Raw genomic sequence first — 7,991 nt, forward strand, 5'->3', positions numbered from 1 at the left:
TCGGAGGACCTAAAGAGGCTCGGATTTTTTTCACGATTCAAAATTAGTTTCGCGGCAAGTTCATCTTAATTCGCTTTGTTATAACGAGTCTCCTTCTTTTCGACGTTAACCTCGCTCGTATTTATGGTAAAACGCAGCCTTGACACCTTTAAATACCAATTAAACGAAACGAAAAGTATTACTCCCTAAGCCTTGGTCGTAAGTTGATTAATCTTAAATTGCAATCATTGTTATAACGCGAGTAATTATAACTTTAATAATTTAAGACGATGGCGTATAATTTACGATTAATAAACTCACTCGTTTCAATTCCAAATTATTATCTTTGAAATTGTTCAGTTGATTTTCGTAGCTAGCTACGCGGTACAAGTAACAGCCTTTACTTTGGACTCTAGTCTACGACCTAAAAGTAGAGTGAGCAGACGACCTATATCGGGTCAAAGTCGAAGTCGGCCTAATCATAAGTTTATAAGGTATGTTCCATAAGTGTGTCACTCGTTAATGAGAGCTTGTCATGAAGTGACGTAGGTGAAACGTCATAGATTCTCGTAAAGCGACACCTGGTGAGGCGCTGTCAAAGGCATAGTATAGACTAAATAGGAGGATGGACTGTAAAACCGAGTGTAGTCAATTCTCATGTCGTTCTTGAACTAGCTCTCATTAAGCCTATAGCATTACGAAATATAGTTAGTGACATACTTATGGAACATATCTTATAAACTTATGGCCTAATATATATTTCAATTTGAGAAAGTGACACACTAGGGAAGTGGTTTGATTGAGTTCCTCAAGGCTGGGTCCGAGAACCCCCAGTCAAACAAATAGAGTAATTTCCGTAGTGAGGGGGAGTGGATTGGTTGAGTTCCTCAAGGTTGGGTCCGAGAACCCCCAGTCAAACAAATAGAGTAATTTCCGTAGTGAGGGGGAGTGAACTACGTATCCCCAAGGTTGGGGGCGACTTTGTAAGAGAGAATACCATTTGCCCCCCCCCCCGGATAGAGGGTTATGACTTTGCGAGATACGCAAAAGAAGTTACTCTATAGGAGCGAAAAACGTCTAAAAAAACAAAGAGATGAAACTAATAGCCCCGTGTATTTATACAAGATGGGGATGGGGCTAAAAAGAAAGGACCTTGGCTTCCGCGTTCCAGAAATAAGTCGGTGTCTTTTACCTTTATGTCTCTGTTACGCAACTTCCATCGAGTAAACACCCCCCCCCCCTGAAAGGCGTTGACCTAAATTCCAAAACCCCACGCGACTCCCGGAAGGAACGCGGATAGTATCTGCACCACGAAGGCGCCTTCTTTCGAGTCTGTCAGCCTGTATACCCCACCCCGGAACCGGAAGCGCCAACGCGCCATTCATACCAAAAGCTCAAAAAGAACGGCGCTTGCCGCATTCCTCCGTGAAAAGGGGGAACCCCCCCCCCCCGGAATAACGTTCCCCTAAAATTTCAACCCCCTTGTTTACGATGGAGTAGTATAGTGGACGGTAGAACTCCCCGTGGAGAATATTTTTATCCCGTGTCGGTTGACCCTAAAACTCTATCTGAAATAAAAGATTTAGGCTTACGGTTTAGAGACAAGAGTAAGGGGCATTAAAAAAATAATCCCGTATTTCTAATAAAACGAATATAACTATATGTCCAATAAATTGTTGTTAGGCCTATAAGTTATATCAGAAGGGGATAATAGAAGAAGGATGACACTCTGTATCCTTTTAATACTTTAGTTATGTAACGTCATTCTTCCCAGGCTTATATCCCCTTTTTGTTTGCTTTTCCGCTCATCAAATTTCAGATGGGCATCGCATCGTAAGGTGAATTCTACAGTTGTTTGGCACTAAATCCCCAGCAATCATCCCACAAACCTTGATTGTCTTGACGTGGGACAAAAACGCGCAAGCGCATGCGTCTTGCCAAATATTTAAGCGCTAATAGAGTAATGATGAGGGGGAACTATTTACATGGCGTATGTGATTCGGTTTAGTAACCTTGCTCCAAATGTTGAGGGATGTTGGGAAGAATGACGTTACACTTACCCCGTTTTGTGGTGGTACACTTCTCTCGAAGAGAAGTATTATATACTTCTGGTTATATGCACAATGTTCGTTCTTTAATACATAATTATTTACATGACGAGTAAGGGTTCAATTTGAAGCAAATTCAAACAGTTTTTAAAAACTTGATAAACGCCTCTCAGTAAATAAACGCGGACATGTAGAAGGTCGGGATTTCGCAGCGAAAAAGGCTAAATTAAACGTATTGAACAAGATTAATTGTTCATTAAGTATTTGAAAATAGGCCATTTCTCGTTAGGTACATACATACCGTAAATAGTTTTACCCTACTGTAATATTGACTGAAATCTTTACTAAGGCGTTGTAAAAGCGCGCATACCTACCATTAGAATAATTAGTAGGATTTCGTTTTAAGTACTTATACGAATCGAAGGCGAATGATATTACCCTGTGCAGCGGAAGTTTTTGTCCTTGGAAGTCAACGCATTCTTCGACGATAATGGGGAATTGCAAAACGTAACGAAACAACAAGTACCATTCTTCCTGCAGCCACGGTGGCCGCGAAATAATTCACTGGTTAATATTGTTTTACAAATTGGCGATTCGAATTGAGTTTTTCTCGCCGACAAACCTGTTTCTTCAATAGAGAAAAATCCAAGTTTTCTGGTTGGCAAGGTTTAACGGTTCCTTTGGCCAGTTCTTGGTCGTATCGTTGAAATAAGGCATTCAACCGCGAACAATTGTATTGAATGAAAGAGGCGGCGCGGGGATCGCAACCTAATTGGACGCGAGACAAGGGCGACACCGACAGACATTCGAATCTTAAGGCGCTTTTCGCCAGAATGGCCATGCGCCCGGACCATTCCGGATCCTCTGAAACATGTCGTCACAATATGATATAAAGGGCTCTTTCAAAAAGGGCCCTTTCAAGCGAGTCCTTTTGGAACACCCCCGGTCAGGGTTCGTACAACTTTTGGAAAACCAATTTCCCAAGAGGTTTTCCAAATGTTGTACGAACCCTGTGTTATAAGAAAATCGCGTAATACCTAATATTTGTAGCCCGTATTTTTGAGTCATTACTTTACGGACTGAATCAAGCTTCAACCTTAATTAATATTTGTTAATTTGAAATGATTAATTACCGTCTCGTTAGAAATTAATTAAAAACAAAAAGGGGTAATTTTCGTATTACGTTTCTAAATGTTCGAGTTCGGGATTTTGACCTTGGTACGAAATTGGTCCGTAGACAAAAATGACGTGTTTGACGTCGACTGTCCCTAAAATAGAGCATATCGAAGCCATCCCCCGCGTTTTATAGCAGTTTGAACTGCTGGTAACGTGAAAAACTAGTTTGGGTTCCTAGAAAATGAACCCTAAGTTAGTAAAAGTAGGCCTATAATGACTAAAAATAATTAAAAATACTTTAGCCTTTTGACAACGAGTTAAATGAGATAATTTGACGGCTAATTTAAATTCCTCTGAATATTCATCGTTTTTCTTGACTGAAATGAACAGTTTTGAATTTTAAAAGTTTCTCTAACTAAGTATAGATCAGAGGGCGGGCGGGGTTTAACGCGACTCCTCCCCTTCAGACCAAAATGGGCGTGCCATTTGTACGGGGGGGGGGGGGGGGGAAGGCGCCTGAGGGCGGGGTTTAACGCGACTCCTCCCCTTCAGACCAAAATGGGCGTGCCATTTGTACGGGGGGGGGGAAGGCGCCTGAGGGCGGGGTTTAACGCGACTCCTCCCCTTCAGACCAAAATGGGCGTGCCATTTGTACGGGGGGGGAAGGCGCCTGAGGGCGGGGTTTAACGCGACTCCTCCCCTTCAGACCAAAATGGGCGTGCCATTTGTACGGGGGGGGAAGGCGCCTGAGGGCGGGGTTTAACGCGACTCCTCCCCTTCAGACCAAAATGGGCGTGCCATTTGTACGGGGGGGAAGGCGCCTGAGGGCGGGGTTTAACGCGACTCCTCCCCTTCAGACCAAAATGGGCGTGCCATTTGTACGGGGGGGGAAGGCGCCTGAGGGCGGGGTTTAACGCGACTCCTCCCCTTCAGACCAAAATGGGCGTGCCATTTGTACGGGGGGGGAAGGCGCCTGAGGGCGGGGTTTAACGCGACTCCTCCCCTTCAGACCAAAATGGGCGTGCCATTTGTACGGGGGGAAGGCGCCTGAGGGCGGGGTTTAACGCGACTCCTCCCCTTTAGACCAAAGTGAGCGCGCCATTTATACGGGGGTGGGTGGGAATGCGCTTGTTTGGCTAATCAAAGACGGTATAAGGGAGATTGGCGGCGCCCCAACTTTGGGACACTATACAGGGTGGAAACTTTGGCTAGAGACCGACCTATTTATTTATGTAAATTTGACTTACCTAAAGTAGTCTTCATTGCGGGCAAATTAATATTGCTAAATAATTTAGTATTCTCCAAACTCATTCGTGTTTTGTCTTCGAACGTTTCCATTCTCGAAACGTTGTTATTATAAGTTTCCGATAACAACGAATCAAAATTCATTTGACAAAATTTGCAAAACGGGGCCTCTTCCGAGCCTGCAGTTTCGTCATCAGTGACGTCGTATCCATTCGCTTCGAGCAAACTGCGTAAATGTTGACTCAAAATGGCGTTTCTTATATCATGGGCATCTCGACCAAGTACCCAAGCCACGTCCGTTGGCCTTTGCCTTTTGCTTCCGTATTTTTCACGTAGATTATTAGCAGCGTCCAAGGCAATTTTGAAAGCGATACTTTGATTTAAACTCAATTGCATTTTGCAATAGGTCGTCGAGTCAATTACGCCTTCGGAGCATTTTATAATCGGTAAATTAAATTGATGGGTTTCTAATAAATTTCTTACGGCGTCTAAAGTTCCCTGAAAAACGGACCACCGGACAAATTTTAACAACAGATTTTCCATATAAAAATTGTTCGTACAAAATTATATCTGAAACTAAGGCCGAGAGGCGCGGATATTTTAAATCCTGAAATCCTTTGGTCTCTTGTCAGCACAAGCGAGGCTAGGTTACATAGAAACCTAGCTTTGCGCGTCCTGACAACCGACGTTGTAACAGAGTATATACAGAATAAGCTGTCGTTCGAGATAGGGAGTTGCCAATCCTATAGCGTGAAAACAAATTCCTCACATGGCCTTGCAGAATTTGCAGTTCCCAATAACCCATCGTAAGAGGGTCCATTATAACCTCCTACTTCCGTGAATTTCATATTTGATTATTTCACATACACTGTTTTTAGCCATATCGTAGTATACGATAGGCTCTTAGTTTGACCCAAGCCGTAGTAGTAGTGGCCGGGGTTGTCGCTTCGTTATCGTCAGATTTTAGCTTAAAAGGAACTTTATATTTCCACAACCCACCCATAGGGGTTACTGGGCTCGGTTAGAGATTTAATTTTAATTAAAATTTTTTCACGTCAGACCCGGGAATCGAACCCGGGTCGATAGCGCAGGAGACAGCCATTCTAACCATTGAGCTATAGAGACTTGAAAGAAACTCCGAGTTTTTTATTATTTATTTTTATCTCTAAAATGTCGGGGTGATGTGGGGTGGGGTACCTCTTAATCTGTGGGGTCGGATACTTTTGAATTTTTATCTGTGGGGTCGGATACTTATGAATTTGTATGTTTGGGGTTTTTATATTTATTTTCTTTTTATGTATATGCTAATTAAATAGATATCGATTTTCCCCGTTTCCTACCACACTCCTCATGTGTTTCGTTCTCGTTCGGTAGCTATCGTCATCCATGTTATGTTTGACTGGAACGTTTTGGCGGTTAATTCAAATGTGGGTTTAGATAGAGCTAACATAGTGTTAAATGAGCGTTATGCGTTTGATCATTTTAGCATTGCTAAAGGTAATTCGAGGGGATAATCACTAAAATGCGTAATCACTATAACTAAACTTTCTCTTTCAAACGTTTCTGGGCATAAGTCCTTGTTAGAAATTTATAAGATGCGATAAGTGTGCATCGGAATTAGTCTATGTTGTAAACTCATCGAGGGGATTATCACTAAAAACAATCTGTTCTTCGATTCGCCGGAATATTAGAATTACAGCATAAGTAAATTTATACGGTTATAATTTAATCACTGTTTAGAGTAGGGAATCGAGGGGCTATTCACTCTGATTTTATGCACGGTAAATCATTTAAGCATTGAAAAAGATAGCGCTATTCACTCATTAGGGTAACGTATAGAGGGGTTATCCACTCATTAGGGTAGGGTATAGAGGGGCTATTCACTCGTACGATATGGCTACTATTACGAGCCCTTGGGCCGTCTTGTTTCTACAAGCTCAACCTTGAGTTGACCTCAGAAATTGCACCCAAACCGGTTAAGGACGGGCGTGTATGTTTTTGTCTAGGCTCAGGGTTGAGTTAGAGCGGGAAGTGCAAGCCGCACTAACCACCTTCGCTCAAGACAAAGACAATTGCTAATGAAAATTCTGGACAATTAAGAACTCGACACCCACATAAAGAGGGCCTCATTCCCCAAACATATCTCATTTTATAATCAAAATAATTGACATTTTAACTAAAACTCTGCCTAAATATATTCAATAAATCTCTATACAGTAAACAGTTTATAAATCTTTAGTAATTTTAGCAGATTACGTGGCATATATAGGTACATTTTCGTACATGGGAAGAGAGGGTCTGGGGGCAGGCATTGAGCGCCATCTACCTGACGTTAATTTCAAAAACAACCCCGCATAAACTTAAAAAAAATCTTAGGCCTTGGCTTTCCAATGGCCGCTTACCTCACTAGCGTTCTTTATATGTAGAGAAAAATCCCCACGTTGTAAACTCCCATTTTCAATTTTAATCGAAAAGTCTAGGTTCTTTTTAATGAGAATGTTTTTAATTTCATGGCAAGTTGTTCCTAAAGGGTTTGTATCTAAAGAAAAAGAAAGAAACAAGAACAAACGAAAGTTTTTGAAAACCAAATTTATTTTAAATACAAAGATAAAAGTATCCAGTTTAAATGAAAAGTTACGTGCTGGCAATATTTTCTTCTTGGGTTTTTTGGGGTTGAAATTTTTGTCTGAGGGAATCATTATGTCCTTCTTTATTTCGCGCAATTTCAATGGCGTAAAATTGGATTCTAGGAACTGAGAAATAAATGTACTTCGTCAAATATAAAGATTAGAATTGAAGGATTAATGATTTATTACCAAATATTGAATTTGAATCACTGTATTCTTCACCGCAATCTAATCTTACTATAGTTCCGAAATTAAAATCTTCAACGTAAACAAACTTTTCGCAAAATGGCCTCCATTTCTATAGAGTACGATTAAACAAACTCAAAAACCATTTAGTATTAATTGAATTACGATAAAGTACAACCTCTTTAGCTTCCAAGCTTTTTAAAGTTTCCGTATTTAAAATTTTAACGTCTAAATCAGGGAAATCAGCTCGGAATTCTTTGTAAATGACATCGTCGTACGGTGTCAGTTTTAAAAGTCGAGGATCGACTGACGTTATCAAATTAAAATATATTTCCATGTGTTGCGTGGCTTTCATAACCCAAGCCATTTCAATTTCTTCCTTCAATTAATAAATTTCCAAATAAGACCTAAGCCTTGGTCGAGGGAAATAAATTATATCGAACTTAATTAACTTACGTCATTTCCAAATTCATCCGCTGGTCTTGATAAAATATTCGAAATAGAAGACATTTTCCTATTTTTTCAATAATAACTATTGACTAATTGTTATAATTAAATAAAACGGCAATTAACTCTCTCATAGCAGACAGCAGTCGCAGAGTGACCCACTACGGCATTTACTAAATTACCGCCAACTTGGAATCTGCCGAAATGCCGAAAATTGCCGAAAGTAAAAAAATCTACTATAGTACTTTTTCCACTATGCGTCGTCTGCTAGAAAACACTCTTTGGATAGATTGACTTCACTTGACTTTCGACTTAGGCGGTAAAATAGAGTGTTAATTCGTCA

At 40.8% G+C, this 7,991-nt stretch overlaps 1 protein-coding gene across 2 annotated transcripts; it reads right to left on the minus strand.

Annotated features, from left to right (window-relative positions):
• Nucleotides 1–9: 9 nt before the first annotated feature.
• On the minus strand, nt 10–7,912 carry LOC149705257 (uncharacterized). 2 transcript variants are annotated; one of them, XM_089865495.1, is made up of 13 exons: nt 7,658–7,912; nt 7,380–7,580; nt 7,205–7,313; nt 7,031–7,141; nt 6,791–6,927; nt 4,391–4,886; nt 3,441–3,520; nt 3,211–3,377; nt 3,065–3,123; nt 2,650–2,891; nt 2,466–2,561; nt 2,329–2,397; nt 2,092–2,248 (listed from the first exon to the last, which is right to left on the minus strand). In XM_089865495.1, exons 1-13 carry the CDS (start codon nt 7,709–7,711, stop codon nt 2,129–2,131), a joined length of 1,941 nt encoding a protein of 646 aa, XP_089721621.1. In that variant the 5' UTR covers nt 7,712–7,912; the 3' UTR covers nt 2,092–2,128. The 2 variants fall into 2 exon arrangements, with proteins under 2 accessions (XP_089721622.1, XP_089721621.1); XM_089865496.1 differs by lacking the exons at nt 2,092–2,248; nt 2,329–2,397 and adding an exon at nt 10–146.
• Between the last annotated feature and the right edge of the window lie 79 nt (nt 7,913–7,991).

This window comes from Phalangium opilio, unplaced genomic scaffold, assembly GCF_054372755.1.
Source record: "Phalangium opilio isolate 3A_F unplaced genomic scaffold, DU_Popi_V2 ptg000014l_1, whole genome shotgun sequence".
Taxonomy (NCBI): domain Eukaryota; kingdom Metazoa; phylum Arthropoda; class Arachnida; order Opiliones; family Phalangiidae; genus Phalangium; species Phalangium opilio.

Bases quoted from the DNA above. Each gene is read 5' to 3' on its own strand.
- LOC149705257 (XM_089865495.1), bottom strand. From the start codon at position 7,711: ATGTCTTCTATTTCGAATATTTTATCAAGACCAGCGGATGAATTTGGA. The intron at 6,928-7,030 runs GCACGTAACTTT...CTTTTTCTTTAG, and splicing joins CCAAGAAGAAAATATTGCCA to ATACAAACCCTTTAGGAACA. The intron at 2,562-2,649 runs GTTTGTCGGCGA...CCGTGGCTGCAG, and splicing joins TTTCTCTATTGAAGAAACAG to GAAGAATGGTACTTGTTGTT.